The sequence below is a fragment of the Balaenoptera physalus genome, assembly GCF_965194825.1.
Source record: "Balaenoptera physalus genome assembly, chromosome: 2".
Taxonomy (NCBI): Eukaryota; Metazoa; Chordata; class Mammalia; order Artiodactyla; family Balaenopteridae; genus Balaenoptera; species Balaenoptera physalus.
In genome coordinates, this window is record NC_138883.1 from 28,933,735 (window position 1) to 28,959,182 (window position 25,448).

At 50.7% G+C, this 25,448-nt stretch overlaps 2 protein-coding genes across 10 annotated transcripts in view; both read left to right on the top strand.

Moving 5' to 3' along the window:
- The window catches only part of MIDEAS (mitotic deacetylase associated SANT domain protein), a 67,643-nt gene extending 44,953 nt beyond the window's left edge, over positions 1-22,690 (top strand). For 5 of the 9 annotated variants that reach the window (XM_082451572.1, XM_082451570.1, XM_082451571.1 and 2 more), the window contains 12 exons: positions 7-1,676; positions 2,855-3,154; positions 8,468-8,813; positions 10,768-10,834; positions 11,340-11,482; positions 11,611-11,714; positions 12,184-12,259; positions 12,979-13,067; positions 15,512-15,661; positions 16,872-17,084; positions 18,594-18,790; positions 19,162-22,690. In XM_082451572.1, coding sequence (XP_082307698.1) covers positions 243-1,676; positions 2,855-3,154; positions 8,468-8,813; positions 10,768-10,834; positions 11,340-11,482; positions 11,611-11,714; positions 12,184-12,259; positions 12,979-13,067; positions 15,512-15,661; positions 16,872-17,084; positions 18,594-18,790; positions 19,162-19,339 — 3,297 coding nt within the window. In that variant the 5' untranslated portion in view covers positions 7-242 and the 3' untranslated portion in view covers positions 19,340-22,690. Of the gene's footprint in view, positions 1-6; positions 1,677-2,854; positions 3,155-8,467; positions 8,814-10,767; positions 10,835-11,339; positions 11,483-11,610; positions 11,715-12,183; positions 12,260-12,978; positions 13,068-15,511; positions 15,662-16,871; positions 17,085-18,561; positions 18,791-19,161 lie in introns of all 9 variants that reach the window. The other 4 variants (XM_082451573.1, XM_082451575.1, XM_082451576.1 and 1 more) reach the window with 4 other exon arrangements.
- Positions 22,691-24,179: 1,489 nt separating this feature from the next.
- PNMA1 (PNMA family member 1) lies at positions 24,180-25,241 on the top strand (the record flags this gene model as incomplete). Its single annotated transcript, XM_082451964.1, has 1 exon — positions 24,180-25,241. One exon carries the CDS (start codon positions 24,180-24,182, stop codon positions 25,239-25,241), a length of 1,062 nt encoding a protein of 353 aa, XP_082308090.1.
- Positions 25,242-25,448: the final 207 nt, after the last annotated feature.

Below are 25,448 nucleotides of genomic sequence, written 5' to 3' on the forward strand. Positions count from 1 at the left end.
CTGCAGGCTCCAGGGCCCTGTGGAGCATCATGAACTGGGAAGAGTAGAGGAGCCTGAGAGCCTCTCTGCAAAAAGGAAGGAAGCGCCAGCAGTTCTTTCTCCCCGTGCCTGACCGCATCATCCAGCGTTTCCTCTGCCCCCTGTGGCTGCTGGACTAGGGCCAAGCTTCCAGCAGGACCATCCCCCAGGGGATGGGCAACTGGTGAAGTAGGTCTCACTGCCGGGGCCCAGTTGGCCACACCATGAACCTCCAGGCCCAGCCCAAGGCTCAGAACAAGCGGAAGCGTTGCCTCTTTGGGGACCAGGAACCAGCTCCCAAGGAGCAGCTCCAACCCCTGCAAGCACCACAGCAGCCCCCGGCCCCTCCACCGTCCAGAGTGAAGGAGGAGCCTTACTTTGCGCACGAGGGTCCGGCAGGGGCTGCCCCCGCCTCCCAGCCTGTGGAACTGCCCCCTTCCAACAGCCTGGCCCTGCTGAACTCCGTGGTATACGGGTCTGAGCGAACCATGTTGTCTCAGCAGGTGGGCTCGGTCAAGTGGCCCAACTCTGTGATGGCTCCAGGGCGGGGCCCGGAGCGTGGAGGGGTTGGGGGTGTCAGTGACAGCGGCTGGCAGCAGCAGCCCGGCCAGCCTCCGCCCCACTCGACGTGGAATCGCCACAGCCTGCCCCTTTACAGTGGACCCAAGGGAAGCCCTCATCCTGGCATGGGGGTCTCCACCTACTATAACCACCCTGAGCCGCTGAAGCGGGAGAAAGCAGCGGGGCCACAGCTGGACCGCTTTGGGAACGCTGTGCGGCCAATGGTGCCGCAGAAGGTGCAGCTGGAGGTTGGGCGGCCCCAGGCACCCCTGAACTCTTTCCATGTGGCCAAGAAGCCCCCGAACCAGACGCTGCCCCTGCAGCCCTTCCAGCTGGCGTTCGGCCACCAGGTGAACCGGCAGGTCTTCCGGCAGGGCCCATCGCCGCCCAACCCCGTCGCCGCCTTCCCACCGCAGAAGCAGCAGCAGCAGCAAGCGGCCCTGCCCCAGATGCAGCTCTTTGAGAACTTCTACCCCATGCAGCAGCCACCCTCTCAGCAGCCCCAGGACTTTGGCCTGCAGCCAGCCGGGCCGCTGAGTCAGTCCCACCTGGCTCACCACAGCCTGGCACCCTACCCCTTCCCCCCAAACCCTGACATGAACCCAGAACTGCGCAAGGCCCTCCTGCAGGAGTCAGCCCCGCAGCCTGTGCTACCTCAGGCGCAGATCGCCTTTCCCCGCCGTTCCCGCCGCCTGTCTAAGGAGGGCGTCCTGCCTTCCACCACCCTGGATGGGGCTGGCACCCAACCTGGGCAGGATCCCGCCAGCAACCTGTTCCTGCACCACTGGCCCCTGCAGCAGCCGCCACCCGGCCCCATGGGGCAGCCCCATCCTGAAGCTCTGGGATTCCCGCTGGAGCTGAGGGAGTCGCAGTTGCTGTCGGACGGGGAGAGACTGGCACCCAATGGCCGAGAGCGGGAGGCTCCCGCCATGGGCAGCGAGGAGGGCACGCGGGCTGTGGGCACAGGGGACTGTGGGCAGGTGCTACGGGGTGGGGTGATCCAGAGCACTCGACGGAGGCGCCGGGCATCCCAGGAGGCCAATTTGCTGACCCTGGCCCAGAAGGCAGTGGAGCTGGCCTCACTGCAGAGCACAAAGGTGAGAGTGGCATGGGCTGGGGGCAGACCTGGCAGAGGGCAGGGCGAGCTGTGTCTGGGGCCAGGGGAGAGCAAGTGACTCCAGGGTCACAAGGGCAGTTTTCTCCCTTCATTGAGGGAAATGAAAGAACCCATCCATTTCAGGGAGTTCTGAACTCCCTGCATGCAAAGAATCTCTAAGTAGGTGTATCCATACCTGAAGGGAAGATGGGTTTTATACACATGCAGGGTTGCAGGCAGGAAAATGCAGTACACCATCGTGGGTTGCCTTCTTCATTTGGGACTTGCAGGGTTGGGAGTGGAGGGAGGTGAAACCATTTCCAGATCCAGTATGCTAAAAGACAAGAATGTGGTAGTGGTTACACAGGTGGTTATACTTGTCAAAATGCATCAAACTATAATTAAAAATAGGTGCATTTTGTTGTGTGTAAATTATACGGCAATAAAATTGATTGGAAAGAAAAGACAATCTAAATGGGGAAGAAGAATGAGTAGAATTTGAGCACCTATGTTGTACTTGGAGTTTCTTATCTTTGATGACAAGTAATTTCTCATCAAATCCTATGAGAGGGATGCTGGCATTTATCCCATTTTATTGCTAAAGAAGCTAAGGCCCAAGTGGGATTTCCCAAGGTCACAAAGGTAGGACAGAAGCTAGTATCTGACTCCAAAGCCAGTGTTTGCCCCTTCCCTCACTAGAGGTCTCAACCCTCGAAGCCTATAGGGCCAGACCTATATGTAGGAGGCTGAAGAACTTGACTTCACTCCAGCCAGTTGCCAGTGGGGAAATAGATCCAAAGACCACCCTTACCTTGCCACAGGTTCCTTGCTTGCTTTCTTTTGCAGAGATATGTTTTGAATATGTAGATACTATTTCACATGCCATGCACCGTGTAGACCAAACAAAACACATCTATTAGCCACTTTTGGCCTGAGTTGGCCATCTGGGGATTCCTGCTCCAGGCCAGGATGGGAGAACCTGGCAGAAGGGAGGTTATGGAGAGTATTTGGGAATATGGTGGGGGAAAAGGTGGTCAGGGAAAGGCCAGGTTGCCAAAGACCATTGGGAACCATCATGGGTGTTTGAGTCCCTGAATCAAATGGGACTAGGGGTCCTGGACCAGCAGATCAGGACTTACCTTCTAACCGTCTCCATTTCCTCTCTCTCTCCTTCTCCAGGATGCCAGTGGCTCTGAGGAGAAGCGGAAAAGTGTATTGGCTTCAACTACCAAGTGTGGGGTGGAGTTTTCTGAGCCTTCCTTAGCTGCCAAGCGAGCACGAGAGGACAGCGGGATGGTACCCCTCATCATTCCAGTGTCTGTGCCTGTGCGGGCTGTGGACCCAACTGAGGCAGCCCAAGCTGGAGGTGTTGACGAGGATGGAAAGGGTCCTGAACAGAACCCCACTGAACACAAGCCGTCGGTCATCGTTACCCGCAGGCGGTCCACCCGTATCCCTGGAACTGATGCCCCAGCTCAGGTATGAGAGGCGCCCCATGCAAACAGCTCAGTACCTCAGTGCTCCTGGGGACCTAATATTATATGGGAAAAAGGAGAACACGGCATTATAGGAGGGATTCAAGTCACCCATGGGGATATTATTTGTATTTTCCAAACAAAACTTTTGGACAAATGAACTTATGAGGGACAAAGAGACAACTTTATACTTGAAATTTGGACTATTTAGGAAAATCCAGAATGTGTGAATCTCTTTTATTTCAGGTCAGCAAATTTTGATTTGGCCTCTAATACGGGTCAGGCCTTGTGCTAGGTACCGGGATGTAGAAATGTTTGCTTATTCTGTCAGTACAAACATGTATGTTGTACTCTCCCACTAAGATTGAGGTTTTGTCTATTTCTTCTTATTTCTGTCAGTGTTAGTTTTATACATTTTGATGCAATGTTAATTGCATACTTATTTAGAACTGGATTAGACACTTTATCATGAAATGTTTCTTTTTTTATTTTTAGTAATCTTTTTGCCTTTTAAAGTCTACTTTGTCAGATATTTCTCTTTCTTTCCATTAGTGTGGGTGGGAGGAGGATGGGATGTGTATCTTTTCCATCTTTTTACTTTCAGCCTTTCTGTATCATACCTTCTACTTAAGATATATCTTTCAACTGGATTTATAATTGGGGTTTGTTATCATCTGTTCTAACAACCTTTGTCTTTTCGTTAGAGCATTGATACGGTTTACATTTAATGTAATTACTGATAAACTTTGGTTTAAATCTGCCATCCACTTATCCCATCCTGCCTTTTCTTTCTTCCTTTTTTTTTTTTTTCTCTTCTTTTGTTTTCCTTTGGATTGATTGGGTTTGTTATTCCATTTCCCCTCTTTATTAATTTATTAGTTATATACTTATGTATTACTCCTTTAGTGATTACCATAGCAGCCTTTATTACCTGGATTTCTGTTAGAGAACTAAGCCCTGCAGAAGGGGATTTGAGTGACCATTTTCTCAATTATCTGGAGGATGGTACATAGCTAGTACCATTCTAGATGTGTAGGAGAGAAGTCAACTTATTACATAGTGAATGCCTGATGACATTAGAGCTTAATCCTCTGGTTGAGAAGGGTTCCTAGAGATTAAAATGCATTCTTAGCATATTGAAATCTAATATAAGTTAGTGCTTTACCTCTTCTTGGACAATGCAGAGTTCTTATAACCCTTTAACTCCATTTTCCCCTAACCCCTAACTTGTAGAATTATTGACATGAATTTTCATTCTCTCTATATTTTAACATTGATAGGACATTATAACATTATGGTTTTGTTCAGTTGTTCATTTTAGATTTATTCAAATACTCAAGAATGTTTTGTTGCTTTTTATTTCTTCTCATGTCTCCAAGCTTCCATCTCAGTTCATTTATATGCTGTTTGAAGAACATCCCTTAGTATTTCCTTTAGTGTGAGTCTATTAGTGATAAATTTTATTAGTCTTTGATTGTCTGGAAATGTTTTTATTTCATCTTCATTTTTGAAGGATAACTTTGCTGGGTAGAGAATTCTGCGTTGGTTTTTTTTTTTTTTCTTGGCACTTTAAAGATGTCATTGCATTGTTTTCAGGCTTCTATTGTAGTTACAGTATTGAGAAATCACTATAACCCATATTGTTGCTCCTTTGAATGTAAGGTATCTTTTTATCGTGCTGTTTTTAAGATTTTTTTTTTTTTTGTCATTGGTTTTCAGCAGTTTTGCTGTGAAACCTAAGTATTGATCTCTTTGTATTTATCCTGTTTAGAGTGCTTCTGCTCCATTTTCTCTCTCCTCTCCTTCTGGGACTCCAGTTACACGTTTTGTTAGCGCTTTTCACTGTATCCCCTATTTTGTCTGTCATGCACTTTTCTATGTTTTCCATTTCTTTTTTTTTAAGTCTGACCTATCTTTCAGTTCACCAGTTCTCTCTTTAGCTGTGTCTAATATGTTGTTAAGCCCATTCATTGAACTCTTGTCTTCAGTTATTTTATTTTTCAGTCACCTGAATTTTCATTTGGTTCATTTTTAGAGTTTCTAGTTCTTTGATGAGATTCTCAACCTTACCTTTTATTTTATTGCATAACTTAAGCATAGTTTTCTTTTCTTTTCTTTTCTTTTTTCCCTTTTTTGGCCACACCGCATGACTTGTGGGATCTTAGTTCCCCAACCAGGGATTGAACCTGGGCCCCAGCAATGAAAGTGCCAAGTCCCAACCACTGGACCACCAGGGAATTCCCAAGCATAGTGTTCTTAAAGTTTATGTCTCATAGCTCCATTAATGGTATCCCTGTGGGTTTGTGTTTATTATCTGCTATTTCTTGTTTTTAAATCACATCTTACTCTTTTGTATATCTGGTTATTTTTTATTGAATGTCAGACATTATATATGAAAAATTGCTGAGGTAATTAAAGACTCTGGATGCTGTTCTCCTCTACTGGAGAGGATTTGTCTTTGCATCTGACAGGTAGCAAAGAGCACAAGCAATCCTGGATTACTTTAACTTAATCAGATGATTTGAAGCTGGGCATTATTCCATTTGAGAACTAATCTATATCTGATTCACCTTTATTCTGAGGATATAGCCCTTTGGAGTCCCAATCCAAAGCCTAGAGGTTTACCAGGCTCTCCTTCCTTGGCAAGCTCTAAACTCCAGTTTTTATTCTGCTGGTTCCTTGAATTTATTAAAAGCTTTACTCAGTTTCTCAGCCTCTCCGTTGTCTCTTCCATAACAGCATCTATCTCTAGGGAAAACACAGTTCTAAATGCTGGGCTCACCTTTTTGGCTTTCCTTTTTTTTTTTCATGGATCTTGGCTCTTTAATTCTTTGCCAACTGATTTGTTCTCTGGTACCTGCAGAAATGTGGTTTTGTGTAGCATCTAGATTTTATTAGTCATTCGCAACTGGAGAGTTGGCCTGCCTGCCTGTTGTCCATAACAGAAAGGAGAGCTCCAAGATCATCATGAGTAGCACAGTCTCTGCTCTCTGGAATCTTGTTCTCTGGTTGGGGGAGAGTTTGTGGTGGAGGCTGGAGGCTTGGGCAGCTTGTCCTGAGGATGGCAGGAAGGAGCCTGAGCAACTACACAGCTCAACATGCCCATTTCATAGATGAGGAAATAGGCCCAGAAAAGGCCAGAGGCTTACCTAAGATCATACAGCCAAGTAGTGGCAGAGCTAGCCCTGGAATTTGGATTTCTTGAATCCTGCCTGAGGACACTCACTATACCAGGCTTTTGGGGAGGTCTGTCTCTTTCTTTCTCTCTCTCTCTTGGTGTTACAGACATTTTCAATCATACACAGAAGTAGAGAAAATGGTATAATGAGTCCTAATATTTAGCCATCACCCTCTTTTACAGTTTTCAAAATACAACCAATCTTCTTTCATTTGTACCTCTACTTCTCCCTGCTACTGGATTTTTTTTTAAGCAAATCCCAAACATCACATCATTCCATCCATAAATCCTTTGGTTTTGTACCTGAAGTACCCCATACATAAGGATTCTTTCCCTCCCTTTCTTCCTCCCTTCTTCCCTTCCTTCCTTCCTCCCTCCTTCCCTTCCTTCCTTCTTTCCTCCCTCCCTTCCTTCCTTCCTTCCTTCCTTCTTTCCCTCCTTCCCTCCCTTCCTTCCTTCCTTCCCACAATATCATCACACCTAAAAAATCAATATGAGGGCTTCCCTGGTGGCACAGTGGTTAAGAATCCGCCTGCCAGTGCAGGGGACACGCGTTCGAGCCCTGGTCCAGGAAGATCCCACATGCTGCAGAGCAGCTAAGCCCATGTGCCACAACTACTGAGCCTGCGCTCTAGAGCCCACAAGCCACAACTACTGAAGCCCACACTCGTAGAGCCCGTGCTCCACAACAAGAGAAGCCACCACAATGAGAAGCCCATGCACTGCAACAAAGAGTAGCCCCCGCTCACCACAACTAGAGAAAACCCGTGCGCAGAAACAAAGACCCAACGCAGCCAAAATAAATAAATAAATAAATAAACAAACAAAAAATCAATATGAAAAATATTGTCAAATATTTAGAATAGTTTAAATCCATTTTCCCTATAAAATCACAAATCATTACAGCTAGCTTGAGTTCATGTTGGATTTCTTGTCTAGAAGTTTGGGGGCCTTTGGCTCTACTGCGTTTTTTTCTGTGCAATCATATTGTTCCCCTAAGGGGGAGAGAATGAGCAATGTCATTTCTTCCTAGTCTGCAGAAGAGCAGAGAGGGCACAGGTGACTAAAAGACATGGCCAAGGCCTCATGGGGACTCAGGGCCCTCTGCTGGAAGGTCCTGTGGGAGCTGGAACCTGGGAGGGGGAGAAAGCCTGTTGTTCCTGGGCCCAGTCAGTGTGGCCAGTCTCACCTGTGCACCCAGGGAGATGATCAATGCCACTCACTTGTGTAGGGCTCCATTCTCTCTTGAGAGGATAGGGATGCAGCAAGGAAAGGCCTCTATTCCTGTACAGCCCTGCCCTCTATTCCGTATGGAGGCCCACAAGGCATACCAAGCAGGGAGAAGTGTAAGCCAGGAGGGCTAACCTTTGACAGCAAAAGTAGGACTAATACTATGAGAATAAAATTTCTTCAAGGACAGGGCTGTCCTGTTCACTCTGTGGTCCCATGCCTAGCTTGGGTCTTGGTACACGATATGGGCCTCCATCTAACGCAGAGCTTGGAGTTTAAGTAGTGATAGCAGTCAGTATTGATTGAGTAATTACTGTGTACCAGGTACTGTTCTCAGTGATTTCCATGTATTAATTTATTTAGTCCTCATAGCTACCCCATTAGGTAGGCATTTGTTATTCCCATGTTAAAAATGATAATGCACACAGAGTTAAGTATTTTAAGTGATAATTAAAGGAAGTAGATCCCAGTCCAGGCAATCCAGTTCCAGGGCCTGGCCCTTAACTACAATAGTTCCCTGCCCTGTAGCATACTTTATAGCAGGGGTTGGCAACTATGGCCTGTGAACCAAATCCAGCCCTAAGACAGTTTTTTACACTTTTCAAAGGATTATTTTAAAAGGGCAGGGGGTGGGGTCAGGAGAAGAAGAATATGCACCGAAGAATATGTGTGTGGCCTACAAAGCCTAAAATATATACTACCTGGCCCTTGACAGAGACAGTGTGCTGACCCCTGCCCTAGAGGAGACAGTAAGAAGGGCTTTTGGATCTGCTTCCTGTCTCAGGCTTGCCTTAGTGGGTGTGGTGGGCAGACTAAGTTCCAAAGGTGAAACTGGCAAGCAGTGGTCAAGACTTCAGTTTTTCCCAGGATGTAGGTGGCTGAGCCATCTTGGTCTGTTTCCTTCTCCAGGCTGAGGACATGAACGTCAAGTTGGAGGGGGAACCTTCAGTGCGGAAACCAAAGCAGCGGCCGAGGCCTGAGCCTCTGATCATCCCCACCAAGGCGGGCACTTTCATCGCCCCTCCCGTCTACTCCAACATCACCCCTTACCAGAGCCACCTGCGCTCCCCTGTCCGCCTAGCTGACCACCCCTCCGAGCGGAGCTTTGAGCTGCCCCCCTATACACCACCCCCCATCCTCAGCCCTGTGCGGGAAGGCTCCGGACTCTATTTCAATGCCATCATATCGACCAGCAGCATCCCAGCCCCTCCTCCCATCACGCCAAAGAGTGCCCATCGCACCCTGCTCCGGTCTAGTGAGTGACCCCACCTCGGCAGCCGTGAGGGCAGGCATTGTGGGAGGGCGGTGGGTAGGGAAGACCCAGCTTCTGGCACTGCTGGGGTTGGGCTGGAATGCTGTGGGAAAAGGGGCTCTACTGTCTCCTTTGAGAGAGAGAAGGAGGTTGTCCTGATTCAAGTACACGCTGGGGTTGGGGAGAGGAGGTGTCAGCCCAACTGCTTGGACTTAAATCCCAATTCCACCATTTACTGTTCCATCCCCTGTGGAAGTGATTTAAACTCCCTGGGTCTCAGTTTCTTCAGCAGGTAAATGAGGATGTTAGTAGTGTTTGGTTAATGATGAAATTGCCAATATGTATTCAGCTATGTTTAGAACCACAAACAGCAGTTTCCTATGGTTCAACCTAATAGCTACCTCAGAGGGTTGTGGTGAGGTCCAGATGCATTAACACACGTAAAGCACTTTACATTGTGCCTGGCGTGTCACATTTGTTCTTAATATTAGGTGGCAGATCCTGTTTCCTGGGTCTCTTGAACAGTCATTTTGGCCCAGAGCAGACATTTTGGCTGGCCTGGGTGGTGAATTGCTGAAAACTGTTGCCCACTCCACACAAGAATTCATTTCCCCTGAAAAATGGGATAATCCTATCTCAGTGTGATAGAGAAGATTGAGAGTAATCCCGACCAGAGGTAGCACAGGGGTGAGGCAGTGCGGTCACAGGATTAACCTCTGACCCTGATCTCATCGTGGCATGCCTCTCTGGTGCCCTCTGGTGTCTGGGTGAGAAATGGCTCACCCTGGGCTGGCTGGCCTTTGGCTCTTCCACTTCTACTGGAAGCTTGGAAGCTTCTCTCCCTGCCTGGGTTGTGCAGGAAGAAGTCGCTGTAGAGACCAGCTTGAAGGCAAAGAAGAGGTCTGTCCATCCATGGGATTTTTCTTGCACTCAGGTGTAAAGCCTGAACTGGGTCCTGTGAGGGCACCAGTAATGTGTGGGAAACCGTGGTCTGTTGTAAAGAGAGTGCTGGGTCATTAGGGAGTTGACTTGAAAGCCTGGGAGACAGGAAAGCAGAAGTTTCAGGCAGAGTGGAATCAGCAGTCAGTGCGTGAAGCCTGCAGAGGCTGCTAGCCCTAGTGGTGAGGAAAGCATTTATTGAAGAGAGGGTGGGGTTAAAGCTGAGCTTGAACTAGGAAGCAGGTGGGGAGGGCACACTAGGCAGAAGAAAGGAGAGGTGCAAAGGCCCAGAGGTGGGACTGTGCAGGGAGCGCGAGGGGCCATGAGGGGGCGGCCTGCGAAGATGGACGGTCCAGGCAAGGCGGTGGTGGGATGCATAGCTGGCCGGGGAACTGCCTTGAACACTGAGCTGAGGAGTTGAAGTTTTCTCTCAGGTTGCAGAGGAGTCAGCAGATTTTGCTTTTGGAGCAAGAGAGTGTCTTGATCACACAGGGCGTAAAGATTAGCTCGGGAGAAACCAAGGCAGAGAACCCAGCAAGGAAGTGAGAAGAGAATTGTGAAACAGCGTTCTCCTTCACCACCTCGTTTGTGTGGCGGAAGTTTCAGCCTCTTTACGAGAGCAACCATAGTTGAATGCTGGACTTAATGCTGTACTGTGGGCGCTCCCAGGGCAGAACATGGCTCTAGTAGTGGAACTGGTAGCAGTAGTAATAAGAGTAGCTAATATTTATCAAGGGCTCAGCTTTGTGCATGATTTCATTCAATCCTCACATCAACCTAGGGAGATAGGTAGCAACAGCAGGCGTGAAAACGGAGGCACCCACATATTTGGTAAAGTCACAGCTAGTTGTCACAATTACAGGCTGCAGAGCCAGGACTCAGGGTGCCTGATTTCCCAGCGTGAACCTGAGTCACTGCTGTGGCTCTTGTGCATAAAGAGCAGCCACCTAGGGTTGGAGAGAGTGGCTTTGCTGAAGGGCAGAGGGTGCCATTTACTAACCTACCTTTTGTCCCATAGATAGCGCTGAAGTCACCCCGCCTGTCCTCTCTGTGATGGGGGAGGCCACCCCAGTGAGCATCGAGCCGTAAGTTCAGCCCAGCCTCTGACTCTGGGGGGAGGGTGGCCAACTGGAGTCCAGTGCATGCAGGTGGGCCCTACGAGGAAGAGGAGGCTTCTGTGGGCTGGGGGCTGAGCAGACCTCTCTGGGCTTCTGCACTTAGCCCTGGGCTTCACTGATCCCCCCCCAACCCCCAGCTTCTCTGTGGAAGTCACAGGGAAGGAAAGGACCAGCTCAGTTTGAATTTGCCTCTGAGGAAAAGTAGAAGAGCAGTCCAAGAGACTCTTTCCCTGTCTGTAAACCTGGAGCTGCTTCTCCCCTTTCCAACCTCTGGGCCTTGCCTTTCTGGCAGCACAAGGTGCCACTTGCCAGGCTGTCCTCATAGAAGCCAGGTTCCCTTACACCCAGCTGAAGCCTTGCCACGCTCAGCCTCTGCCAGCTACCCCCGCATCTTCTCCATCCTCAGGGAGGAAGTTGGGTTCCCCATCCCCACATGGTGAAGCCTCACTCCCTTCCCTTTCCGCCCCTGCAGACGGATCAACGTGGGCTCCCGGTTCCAAGCAGAAATCCCCTCGATGAGGGACCGCGCCCTGGCAGCCGCAGACTCCCACAAGGCCGACTTGGTGTGGCAGCCATGGGAGGACCTAGAGAGCAGCCGGGAGAAGCAGAGGCAAGGTGAGAGGGCACGAGCCAGCAGGCAAAGCAGGCAAAGGCTGGCTATTGGGTAGTGGGTGGGCTAGGCTCCGCCCCACCCAGTCAGCCCAGCCCAGCCCTAAAAGTGCTTTTCTCTCCTCCCTCCCCAGTGGAAGACCTGCTGACAGCTGCCTGCTCCAGCATTTTCCCTGGAGCTGGCACCAACCAGGAGCTGGCCCTGCACTGTCTGCATGAGTCCAGGGGAGACATCCTGGTGAGACACTGGCCCCGGTGGAGGGAGGGCCCCTTGGGGAGGCTGGCAGGGATCCGTGTGTGCTGTCCAGGAGCCAGGCCTGTCGGCGAGCTGATTTGAGGCAGACAGGAGGGTCTGACCAGGTTGGGGATGGTAGGGGCTCGGCCCGAGGGAGCCCTGGTTCCAAACTACAGACTTTGCTGTGCAAGGTCCACCCCAGTCTCTGATTCTGGGTAGTGGGTCCCCACCCTCGGACAGGGCTGTCACTGAGGGCCTTCTCTATCTGTGGCTGCCTGCCTTGGGGACCATGTGTTTCCTCTTTTAAGAGGCCCTGAGCAGCCCAACCCCCATGCCCTTGCCATCCTGCCAGACCTCTTGCCCCTCCGCAGTTAAGAGGGCCAAGAGTAAGTGCCCACCCTACTCAGAGGCCCGAATTTTGCCCACCAAGACCCCGGCCAGGGCCTTGACCTTTTCTTCACTTCCCTTTTAGGAAACGCTGAGTAAGCTGCTACTGAAGAAGCCCCTGCGGCTGCACAACCACCCATTGGCAACTTACCACTACACAGGTGGGCTGGCAGGGTGGGCCTGGGGCCTGGGGCCTCGAGGGGTCTCCAGCATCAGTGGGGCTCAGTTCAGTGCTGAGTCACAGCCCAGGGTGGGGCAGGGGTGGAGAGGTGGGGGGCAGATAAGCCAAGATCCAGTGTGAGGGAACTGACACCAAAGCTGGGGTGGCTCTCAAGGGGTTTCCTGTGCCCTGCAAGGGAAGGGAGAAGGGCATAAGCAGGTGGGAGCCCATCCGAGTAGAAAAGCCCAGGGTGTGGGTATAAGGGTCAGGAACCCAGGGAATGCCATCCAAATTGGCATCAGGTGCTGGAACTTAGAGGACCCCTGGAGTGCCATGTCCCATTCTGGGGACTGTGCTTTAAGAGGGACATTGACCAAGCAGCATAATCATAGCCGTCACTGGTATCGACCCCCGTCGAGTGGTACATCCCGTCTGTGCCAGGTAGATCACCAAGGGCTCCACATGCATTGTCTCACTTAGTCTGTACCACAGCTGGTGAGGTGGCTTCTATTATTAGTTCCCGTTTCACAAGTGGGGAAAGTGAGGCTCAGAGGCTAAGCGACATGGCTAGTAAGTGGCAGAAGCAGGATGTGGAGCCAGCTCTGAATGCCTACAGAGACAGCGGCTAGATGACCTCACACTTCTCTGCTGGTCAGAATTGCCCCTGCAGTGCTCACAGTCCCACCCCCTCACTACCCTGGCTTCCTCTTTGCCCTGCAGGCTCTGACCAGTGGAAGATGGCTGAGAGGAAGCTGTTCAACAAGGGCATTGCCATCTACAAGAAGGATTTCTTCTTGGTGCAGAAGCTGGTGAGCTGGGGCTCTGTTTTGGGGGCAAGAGAGGGGCAGGAGCTGCCTGCATGATTTGGGGGCTCCGTCTGCCAGTGGGGGACCCTGCAGTTGCTTACCAAGGCCTCTTACAAAGCAGTTAGGTCAGTGCCGCTAAGTAGCTTCAGAGACATTTTTTCTTTAATAAATTTATTTATTTATTTATTTATTTTTGGCTGCATTGGGTCTCCGTTGCTGCGCGCAGGCTTTTTTTAGTTGCGGCGTGTGGGCTTCTCATTGCGGTGGCTTCTCTTGTTGCGGAGCACGAGCTCTATGTGCGCGGGGTTCAGTAGTTGTGGCACGTGGGCTCAGTAGTTGTGGCACGTGGGCTCTAGAGCGCAGGCTCAGTAGTTGTGGCGCATGGGCTGAGCTGTTCCGCGGCATGTGGGATCTTCCCAGACCAGGGCTTGAACCCGTGTCCCCTGCATTGGCAGGCGGATTCTTAACCACTGCACCACCAGGGAAGTCCCCAGAGACATATTTTTCTAAACAAAACAAGAATGGAAATGATCAGCCCTTTTCCCCCTTGGTTCTAAGCCCCTTCCCTCACCTTAGGGTAGCGTGGCCATACTCTGAAGTCTCAGTCCAGAGGGGGGCCTGAGTGGGCACCAGACCCAGTGGCACCAAATAAATAGTGACTTGCCTAAGGGAGAACAGGAAGAGAAGGAGGGCTGCAAGCAGAGGTGAGCCATCCTAAGGGGCTGGAGTACTTCAAAGGCTACAATTAGTGGGAGGAGAAGTCACCCCGAGATGAGGGGACCGAGAGCTAGCAAGTGACTATAACTGACCTAGAGGGCTTCTGCCCACTTCCTGTCAGGCCCGGGGCTTCCTTCCAGTAACTCAGCTGACAGAGTAGAGGAAGCCTGGGCCTAGTTTTCCTAGATTCTCTTGTCCTCCCCCTGTGTTCTTCCGGGAGAGTGATCTGCTAATCCAAGGGCTTGCATCTTCCCACCAGCCCTGTCTCACAAAGCCTGGGCTATGGGGAGAGTGAGCTGTGTGGACAGCTGAGGGAAGAGCACTTCTCAGAATGTGCTCTTTCCTCCTGGGACTGTAGGTTGTACCAGGAACGCCGTGGGGCCTGGATGAAGTGCTGACAAATTCTCCTACAAGGGCCCTGTTGTGAGGACAGTCGTTTGCTGGGCTCCCTGATTGGGCAATATTGCCGGGAAGTACATGCCTTGTGAAGCTCACTGAGGCGCCCCTAATGCCTTAATGAAAAGAGCAGACCATTAGTCAGGCAAACAGATGATCAGAGGGAATTGATAGTAAAAGTGTAAACAGGATCTAGTTAATAAATTTGTGACTTGGCCATTCCTGGGAGATGAGTCATGTCTGCTTCCTGCTCATGCACAGAGGGCCCTCACTGACCCCTTGGGCTCTGTGGACAGGGCACCCCAGTTCCCAGTGCAGCCCAGCAGTTGGCTGAGCAGTCTGGGAGTCTGGGGAGATGGGGGAGAGTCAGAGAAAACAGCTTGGGGTTGGGGGGAGGTAGTCCAGAAACCAAACCCAGTGGCCAAATGGATTTGTGAAACAGGAGGGCTAGGGTTTCAGAGCTTGGGAGGCCCTTGGGGATCATCTGGTCTCATCCCACTCACTACTTTCACACCAAGAGCCTTGCCTAAGGCCACACAGCCATTTAGTGGCAGAGTTAGAACAAGACTTAGCCTCCTGCTTCCTCTTCAGGTTTTCCAGGGCTTTCGTGTTAGTCTCCCCTGAGTTCCTCCCCAACATGGGGCAGTTTGACAATTCTCTGTCCTCACTGCTCCCTGAAGAGGAATGAAATTGTTTGCTCTGATTGATGTAGAGAGGCTGTGTTGCCAGGTCTAGTCTGGCTTTGAATGTGGATGGTGCCCAGACTTTTTCCCCTTTAACTTTTCATTTTGAAAAATCTCAAGCTTACAGAAAAATGGAAAGAATAGTATAATGAACACCCACATACCTCTCAGATATACCAGTTGTTAACATTTGCCACATTTGCTGTCTCTCTGTGTCCGTAAATAAACTCACATACACAGGAATTCTCTCTCTGTTTTAACTAATCATTAAAAGTTACAGACATCATGACATTTGGCCTAAATACTTCCTAAAACAAAGATATTCTCCTACAAAACCATAGTACCATTATCACACCCAAGAAATTTAAACTGACACAGTAGTACTCTCTAATACATGATCCGTATTCAAATTTCCCCAATGGCTCCATGTTGTCCTTTTTAGCTTTTTTTAAAAAAATAGTGCTGAAGTGTTGAATTGGTCAGTGGTTTGTGCAGAGCAGGTGTTGGAGACATGCTTGTATTTCCTGGGTTTATTGGGTTTAGTGTTTGCTAAGGTTAACGGAGGGGCATGCAGGGATAAGAAAGGCTGGAGTGCCCCCAGGCAGGTGAGCTGAACCAGGAACTCTGACCTCAGTTTTGGCTTCAAACCAGATCCAAACCAAGACCGTGGCCCAGTGTGTGGAGTTCTACTACACCTACAAGAAGCAGGTGAAGATTGGCCGCAATGGGACACTAACCTTCGGGGATGTGGATACAAGTGATGAAAAGTCAGCCCAGGAAGAGGTTGAAGTGGATATTAAGGTGACTCCCTTCCCTGCCTCAGCTGCTTAGGCTGAGGTGGGAGCCTGAGGCCAAGCTCTCCAGGACTCCCTGGAGGGCAGAGAGAGGAAGGCAGTGTCCCTGACAGCCCCAGGGAGCTGATGTCCCGGACACTGGCCCTGGACCTTTGGCCCTATCTGCCAGTGTCATCGTAATAATACATTGTGTTGATGCAGAACATTGGGGGAAATTTCCCACAGTATTTGCACCAGCATTGACTTCTTGTCCCCTCGTAGCAGACCTCTAACACTGTTTCCTAAACTTTAGTCATTCTTGTATCACCTTTATGAATTCTGCTGTATCTGCATCCTACCACGTCACCATTACTATTTTTGTCATGTCCATACACCACTTGTGCTTTTAATATTTTTCTTTAAATCAACCCATTTTTTACTCAAAAGGGAAGCTTTATATCACAATCATAAATAGAAAACCGGTGTTGCTTGCCATAGAAGGTACTGGTAAAAATAAATATATATGAAAACCAAACAATGTTATAAAATTCTAGCCAGATACTATAACCTGCCGAGGCTCTGAGATGAGGCCTGACCTCTCCTTGTTAAGTCTAGAGCAGTATAAAAGACACATTAACACCAACTCGAGACTTTGTCCTTGACATAATCAGGATTGAAAGAGAATTGAAAAGAGAATGTTATTCAATTCTGTGAAAAGAGAATGTTATTTAATTCTGTGTCCATGTATCCACCTAATATCATCTTGGGGTCACAAGTCCACCCTTGGTGACATGCTGCTCTAAGACAGGGAGTGATTTAGTTCCCATTTTGCAGATGGGAAGAGGGTAGAGATACAGAAAACGTTACAAAGATAGCTTAGAATGGAGCTCAAGGCTGCTGCCTGGTTCCACCAGACCACCCTGCCCTAGAATGTGTCTCTTGGACACACCCAAGAGGACAGGTGGCCTGTGGGGAGGGACGGGCATGCTCCCTCCCTGCCCCAGCTCCATCTCAAGTGCTTGGTCTCATCCTGAGGGCTTCCAGGCCTCAAGGCTCTCTCTCATTTTACAGGCGGATTAGCGGTGGGAGAGTATAGAGTCTAGCACAGGGGGCCACACTGGTCCAGGCCAGGCTAGCAGGACTAGCAGGGCCTAGTGAGCCCCTGGCTGGGTCAGAATTGGTGCATATGGCTGCATGACTGAGCTGTAGGCTCACTGCCCTGTTCTTGTTCCCCATAGACTTCCCAGAAGTTCCCAAGGGTGCCTCCTCCCAGAAGAGAGTCCCCAAGTGAAGAGAGGCTAGAGCCTAAGAAGGAAGTAAAGGAGACCAGAAAGGAGGAGGAGGAAGAGATGCCAGAGACCCAGGAGAAGGGGGAGCAGGAAGAGGGGCGAGAGCGAAGCCGGCGGGCAGCAGCTGTCAAAGCCACGCAGACACTACAGGCCAATGAGTCGGTAAGTGTGACCTCCACTGGGGGAGCCCAGGGCCAGGAGGACGGCTGGAGCTGGGCCCAGGGGTGTGGGAGGGAGGGCAGAGGAGGAACATGATGATGATGATGATCATCATCATGGCAGGAAAGCACTAGATAGTTTATGCTGTTAACTCATTTTATCCTCATAACTCCATGTAGTAGGTACTGTCAGTATTCCCATTTTACAGAGAAGGAAATTGAGGTCCAAGATAAGACAGCTAGTAGGCAGCCTGACTCCAGAATCCGCTATTAATTTTACACTATACTGCTTCTGTATCTGAGTCACAGAGGAAAAAGGCTTTGTGAAAACCCAGAAGGTGTGTGGGACACTGGGGAAGCATTCCTGACTTTCAGTTCAGACAGGGCTCCCCCTAAGAGAGCTGCGTCCCTGCCAAGAATTCTGAAACTGAGCTGAGACAATGGGAATAACAGCAACAGCCCCTCACGCATGTTGTCTGCGAAGTGCTTTCCTGTTCATTATCTCATTCATCCCTCGTGATAACCCCATAAAGTGTTAGCCCCCAGCTTGCCGATGGAGGAAGCTGGGTTCAGAGATGCTAAGTGACTTGCCTGAGGTCCCACCCCAGGTCCTTCTAGTGCGGTGTTCTGTCCACCACATCACAGGCCAAGAAGCAAGACATACCAGCCAGAGCTGTTCCGTGTCAGGAGGTCCCCCAAGAGAGAGAGGGCTGGGTAGGGTCTGCTGCAGAACTACTATGAGAGTCTTTGTTTGTTTAATTTGTGTTGTACGCTTAAACTTGCAGGAAAACCCTCACAAACTGTAGACACACAGCTGTTTGCTCCCTTCTGAGCCTTGTCTGTGCTCCTTCTCCAAGAGCTGTGCTCTGTGTACACACTCCACTGAGTTCTGCTGAACTTTTATGAATGCTTTCCTGTGGGGTTTGATCCAGTGCACACGTGTGTGACTCCTAAAGGCAATCTGGGGCTCCCCTAACCCGAGGTCCATGGTTCGCATACCCTGAGCAGCACCTCTCCAGGTCTGCACCAGGCATCCTGTGCTCTCTGGCACCTGCTTGGCGTTTCCCATGGTGGCTCATGTTGTCATGAGCTAACTGCCTGCATGTCTGTCCCTTCAGACTGTGAGTTCTCTGATGGCAGGGGCTCCTGTCACCTCTGTATCCCCTGTGTAACCTGGCATGTTACACAGATTTGAAGGCCATTTATGGAATGAAGTCATGAATAGACTAAATGACTGAAAACATGAACCCATGTCATTAACAGAGACACCAAGACCCCTGTCAGATGCATCAGGAAGTCCTGTAGCAGCTAGGGCTGTCCCACGTAATTACGGTACCAGCAGTTTGTGAAAACAGAGCTGTGGGTGCCTTGTCACTGGAAAGATTCAAGAGGGTGCTAGGGGACCATTTGGAAGGAGTGTATGATCTTTAAAAGCCCTCTGTTCACTGATATTCCATAATTCGGGATCCTCTCTTCCCCAGTCTCTCAGCTCTCCTTGTTTGACCCTCTCCAGGCCAATGACATCCTCATCCTCCGAAGCCACGAATCCAATGCCCCTGGATCTGCGGGTGGCCAGGCCTCAGAGAAGCCAAGGGAGGGGCCAGGGAAGTCACGTAGGGCACTTCCTTTTTCGGAGAAGAAGAAAAAACCAGAGCCATTTAATAAGAGCCAGAATCAGGAGAACACTTTTCCGTGTAAAAAATGTGGCAGGTAAGAAGGCAGACCCAGTCTCCACTGGGACCTGGTAGGTTGGCTGCGGTTGGAGGAGGGGCAGACGCCGATTCCTGGGGAGAAGTAGGAGGAGTCACAGCTTTCGCCCTGCCTCCTGATTGGCTCAGAGGGTTTCCCCGGGCAGTGACGTCCCTTGGCAGCTTTTAGAAGAGGGATGATGGCACTGAATCAGGAGCCCATCGGTCCCCTTGTTGGAGGGTGGGGCTGGACCACGTGGCGCGGAGCAAGCCAGAAGGGCCGGGGAGCCCCCAGAACAGACACGCACGCACGCGCGAGCGCAGGTGCTCTAGCCTGGAGGTCCCAGGGTTGGAGACAGACCTCTTACTGGAGCCCCTCTTGTCCGACTACAGGGTGTTTTACAAGGTGAAGAGCCGCAGCGCTCACATGAAGAGCCACGCCGAGCAGGAGAAGAAAGCGGCCGCTCTGAGGCAGAAGGAGAAAGAGGCCGCGGCCGCTGCGGCCACTGCGGCCGCCTCCCCCCACCAGCCGGCCCTGAGGGAGGAGAGCAGTGCGGGCGAGAGGGGCTGACGCCCGGGGCTCCGGGCCCTGCTCCAGCCTGAGACGCCCTGCCAGCACTGGAACCTCCGGAGGGAGAGATCACGTGGACTTGTCTCTGCAAAACGGATACAATTAAATAAACGGCTCTTTTACTTATACAGGGCCCAGGAGCAGTGTTAAGGGCTGCAGGATCCAGTTCTCTTGCATTTGGTTTGTCGGAAGTTTCCCTCGTGCTTTTCTGGGACTGGGAGAGTCCCTGCTCGCTGGGGCTGCCACTGGGGAGGGGCTCCAGCGCTGCCACCGCTGCCTCTCACATGGACCTCTGCCGCCACGAGGTCGCTTCTCTCCCTCTTTGTTTCCCTTTCTCCCTTAGGTCACCATGGAGAGACGAGCACAAGCACGCCCCCTAGGCAGCATTAATCCCCCGCCCCAGGGGACCTGTACAGGCCCTGCCCTAAGCCCCGGAAAGGGGGACTCCGTAGGAAGGAGTGTGGTGGCCATCTCCGAGAGGGAGCTCAGCCTGGCATCTGTGCTGTCTCCCGCACGGCAGTGTCCAGGCCATGCTGCTCCAGTGACTATGTCCTCAGAGAGGCCACGTCCTCCGTGGGAGGGAGGCTGCCAGAACGGGTGCAGGGAGAGAGACCAGGACTGGTACCTATCCCTTTGCTGCTCGCTAGCAGCCTGCTGGGGCTGGAAAGTTTTCTCAGATGTTTGGGGAAGGAGCCAATGTTCTTTGCAAGCTCTCAGCCTGCTGGAGGGAAGGAAACTGTGCAGAGGAAGGAAGCTGCAGGGCTGCTACAGGGCTAGGCCTGAGGGAGCTTTTGATAAGCCTTGGCTTTTCCTGCTTCCCACCTTTTTGCCAAATACCTTTGGGCCCTGGAGGCTGCTAAGGGAGCTTAGCCTAGGCCCAGCCTGCTCCTCCTTGGTGCAAGTTTCCTGCCTGCCTCTGTCCTGCCCTTGGCAGCTGCCACCTAACCCCACCCCACCTGGTCTAGTGCTGATATCCACAGCTCAGCCCTCACCTGCATGCTGGAGATTTCTGGATCCTTCCTTGGGAGGGGGAGGTCTCCTAGCCAGTTGGGACAGGAGCCTTCATTCCTTGACTTGTGTCATTTGGGAGCTATTTATTTATTCTTAATATTTAATTTTTAACATCCTCTCAGGGACCAGGGGCTTCCTCCTTTCCAGAGGCCCAAGTGCATTTATCCCAAAACAAGGCACCTTCTTGGCACCACCCTCCCTCCCACATTTCCAAGACCCTAAAGTCCCTCGTTTTGCCAATAGGAATGATAGTAGCACTGAAAGAGGGTGGAAAGGTGGAAGATGTCGCAAAGCCACACGGAGACTAGCAGGATCAAGGGAGATCAAAGGCAGTTCTTGTTGCTACCTCTTCTTTGGCTGTACTTTCAAGTAGCTTGAGGGGATTGGCTGGAAGCCAGATTCTGGTTCTGTTTCTGGCTTGAAGAAGCCATATTTGGTGTGGAGTCACTGAAGTGGAAGGGCTGGAAGATTCTAGAGGTCCCTTCACTTGCCAGTCCCATAGGAAAGCTGAGTTATTTTTCTGATCTTGCTATTCAACTTTAGTTGTGTAAAAGAAGTTCTAAGTGAATCCATGTTAGGAAGGAGCCAAAAAGTATTCATTCTGCTACCCTTCTGAGATAGCCTAAAGGCGTCGTATTGGTAGCTGGGAGTGGGGAGGGAGTTTTATTTCTAAACTATGCACTATCAGGTATGTGTTAGCATTCATTTATGCATTAATATGGTTATACATGAGCCCAGCTATGGGAGTTAACAAAATTCTCCCCCCTCCCCAACTCCTGATGGCTACCTAGACCTCTAACTTCCCAGTTAGTTTCTTCCACAGGCTTTTACAAGCTCAACGGCCCAAGACTGCAAAAATCTGGTATACCCTCCAAAAACAGGAGGGTAGCAAATTTAGGCTCTCTTCTAAATCACATATGTAATATGAGTGCCTTCGCAGCTTTGCCCCAAAGTGCTACTTATGTTTCCCAAGGTTTTTTCTATTTAAACCGTATTTAGTTTCAGGCTTCTTTTTTGGACATGTGGTAACAGAAATCTCCTTCGTCTAGAGTGATTCTCCTAAGCTCACGGAGACCAGACCAGGTGAATATAGGTGGAGAAAATCAAGATGGTACCTCTCTGTATTAACCCCACCCAACACCGTATTTTAGAAGGGTTTATGCTCCAGAATGGATTTATATCTAGAATGCAGTGTAAAAGGTAAAATGTTTAGAGGGCAGATGCAATTGTGGCAAGTGACCTGCCAATAAAGTAGGTGCAGCCATAGAAGCTGGCATAGGTATATCCTTTATGGTGCTTTCTCCCTGTGAACCATTAGGCTACTTTGTTTTTTCTTTTTTCTTATATTCAGAGCTCTTTGCTTTAAGAAGTTAAATGACAAACACCTTCAGCTTTATAATGTCCTCCCCACACCATCTCACATATCCATCTCTCAGCCTCCATCTACACTCAGCTAAGGGCATGAAACTAACCTAGTGCCTGTGTTCTAGACCGTTTCTGAGGTCTCTTACCCACCCACGGAGACAGTGCTTCAGCACTGTCCTCCATGCCTTCAGCAGCCCCCCTCACAACTAAGGTACACACCCATCCCCTTTGCTACCCCACTTCCACCCCTGGCACAGAGGTCGTGTGCTGCTTACGTCTAAAGGGATCCCCTATATTTAACTGCCTCAGTGACCTAACCTCTTTCTTCTCATGTGCCAGATGTTAAGATGAAGGAGGAATACAACACATACTCAAGCCTCAGCTATTTAAGTATGTTTTTACTGGGGCTCACGTTTCTGGGACGGTATTTATTACCAGACTGGCAAGCCTAACTCCTTAGGTTTATAGGAAGTATGCATATTTTTATAAAACAATTGTATGTCCTCCCCATATTTTTGCTGTGTTAAGATTTGCCTCTAACAATTTGCAGCTGTTTCAATTTTTCATTCGTCTCTCAGTCGAAGGCCTTGTTGGAGGGGACAGAGCACAGGAATAGCCTTGACAGTCTGTAATTATTGTACAAATATTTTAATAGCATATAAATAAGTATATTCCTTTTATTTTGAAAAATATCAGACACTGCCTTTTGTGTGTTTGCTGCCTGTGGCACCCTTTTTTAAAAAGACTGTTACATATTAAAATAGTGTACATATATATAAATATTACCTCTTTTGCTGTACAGTTGTGATAGACCAGACTGAAGATTTTATTTTTTGTGTGCTTTTTATAAAAAAAAAAAATTAACACACTAAAGAAAATCTTGCTGATGTGATTGTAATGTACCTATGTAACTTATTTACTTTTGAATGTTCTTCTGTATCTTTAAACCTTTTATTAAATAAGGTTTTAAAAATTCAGAGTTGAATGATGTGTCCTTCTGGGGAGATTTTCGCCATCTGGGATTGACGTAAACAGGCCATGGTTTGCTTGCAAGGGCTTACTTGACGTTTTTGAACCGTAAGGATTCTGTTTTATCAGCTAACTGTCAATGATGCCAGGACAGGGGAAATAACACAGTAGCGTTTGCCTGGCTACAAAGGTTACTAAATAGATCTAGATCTTCTTACAAAATTTTAGACAAGAAAAAGTCTCAACTCAGTGTCTCACACAAACACACGGCACATTTCCAACGTTTTAGTTTCATTGGGATGAAATTCGCGGAGGTTGCTGAGTGCGATCAGATGGTATAGGGTATTTTCTTATACAGCATTGACTTGAACGAGCGACGTGAATAGACAATCTTCCTTGACGGACGCATATCATCTTAAATTCACTCCAGAATTATATTATCATCTTTTAAACGCAGTGCTTTGTGAAAAAAAAAAAATCTGGAAAACGTGAAAAAGGAAACGCGCTGTCAGAGAAATTAATGCCCGGAGCCCCTTGCTGGCACCAAGGCAACCGCTCGCCTCTGCGGGCCTCCGGAGCACTCCGGTCGTCAGTCTTCTGGGCCGCCGTTTCCGTGGCTACGCTCGCGCAGGCTCGGCCGCGGGGGCGGGGCGGGGCGAAAGCCGCTTGCCGGCCGGCCCCGCCCGCCACTGCGGCCTTTACGCCTCGGCTGGCTGCGGGTCTGACCAGTCGGAAGCCGCGCTGCGCCATCGCGCCTCAACCTGCCGCAACCCGGGCGCGCTGTCGCCGCGGCCTGCCTTCGCCTGCGCCGCCTCTAGCCTTGCTTCCGCATCCCACCCGCGCCTCCGCTGCCTGTGTTCTGGGTCCCCGGCCGGCCGTCCTCGCAGCCCAGACGGGCACCTGCTCCAGCGAAGGAGCCTCTCTCGGGCTGGCCCCGCTGCCACCGCTGCGACCTCGGGGTAGTCTCTTCCTCCGGGGACGGCACAGTTCTCATCTGCAGGGAAGCGGCTTCTCGCGCGCCTGAAGGCCGGGCTCCGACCGCGAAAGCCCGGTTGACGCCGTGAGCAGCCGCGAGTGCCTGGCGCCGGGGCTGAGAACAGAAGGCCACGCCCCGCGATTACACCCCGGCGGCCTCTACAGCCCGGCGGCTGCTGCCTTCGCCGCCCGCCCTCACTCCTCGCCTCTGAGCTGCGACGCGACACCCTGCCTACAGGTGGAGGACCCGGCCCGCGGACCCCGACCAGAGACGCAAGATGGCGGAGGCCGCGTAACGGAGCATCCCGCAGGCTTCGCTCCGAGAACGCGGAGGACTGACATTGGGGGGCAGCGAAAGGACGAGAGCAGGACTCTGGTGTCGTTTGTTAATCGTGGTTGCGTGAAGCTTGACTCCTCGGGCATATTGCGGGGGAGTGTTTGTTGTCGTCCCAAGTCCTAGAGCACAGGGAACCACAGTAACCCGGATTTTGTAGAATTGGGGCCCTTGATAGTTGGCAAAATGGCGATGGCACTGTTGGAAGACTGGTGTAGGGGGATGGATGTGAACTCCCAGAGAGCCCTGCTGGTCTGGGGGATCCCCGTGAACTGTGATGAGGCTGAAATCGAAGAGACCCTCCAGGCTGCGATGCCCCAGGTGCCCTATCGAGTGCTTGGGAGAATGTTCTGGAGGGAAGAGAATGCCAAAGCAGCCTTGTTAGAGCTCACTGGCGCTGTCGATTACGCCGCGATCCCCAGGGAGATGCCAGGTAAAGGAGGGGTCTGGAAAGTGGTCTTTAAGCCCCCGACTTCCGATGCTGAATTTCTAGAAAGGTTGCACCTCTTCCTAGCAAGAGAGGGGTGGACCGTGCAAGATGTTGCCCGTGTCCTTGGGTTTCAGAACCCCACTCCGGCCCCAGGCCCAGATATGACAGCAGAGATGCTAAACTATATTTTGGATAATGTTATTCAGCCTCTTGTTGAGTCCGTATGGTACAAGAAGCTGACACTCTTCTCCGGGAGGGACATCCTGGGGCCTGGGGAGGAGACATTTGGTCCCTGGCTGGAGCACACTAATGAGGTCGTAGAGGAGTGGCAGGTGTCAGATGTGGAAAAGAGGCGGCGGTTGATGCAGAGTCTTAGAGGCCCTGCTGCTGAGTTCATACGCATTCTCAAGATCAGCAACCCTGCGATTACCACCGCCGAATGCCTGAAGGCGCTTGAGCAGGTGTTTGGGAGCGTGGAGAGCTCTAGGGATGCGCAGGTCAGATTTCTGAACACTTACCAGAACCCGGGAGAAAAGTTATCCGCTTATGTCATTCGTCTGGAGCCTCTGCTGCAGAAGGTGGTGGAGAAGGGGGCCATAGATAAAGATAACGTGAATCAAGCCCGCCTGGAGCAGGTCATTGCCGGGGCCAACCACAGCTGGGCCATCCGAAGGCAGCTGTGGCTGACCGGGGCTGCGGAAGGGCCAGCGCCAAACCTCTTCCAGTTGCTGGTGCAGATCCGCGAGGAGGAGGCCAAGGAAGAGGAGAAGGAGGCTGAGGCTGCCCTCCTGCAGTTAGGCCTGGAGGGGCACTTCTGAGTCCCCAGAAAAGGGGCTTTAGTGCAGACCTAGATCACAGCTGCTTTTGTTCGTTGTCTTTGTGCTGTCTTACAGGTGTGTCTCCTAGTAGTAAAGACTTAGCCATGTTTTTTGGGCGGGGGGAAGTCAGGCCTGCGTATTCATGTAACATTAGTAAAATCGTGCAAGCAAGCACCAGAGCTGCTGCGGTACAAGTGAGTCATGCTA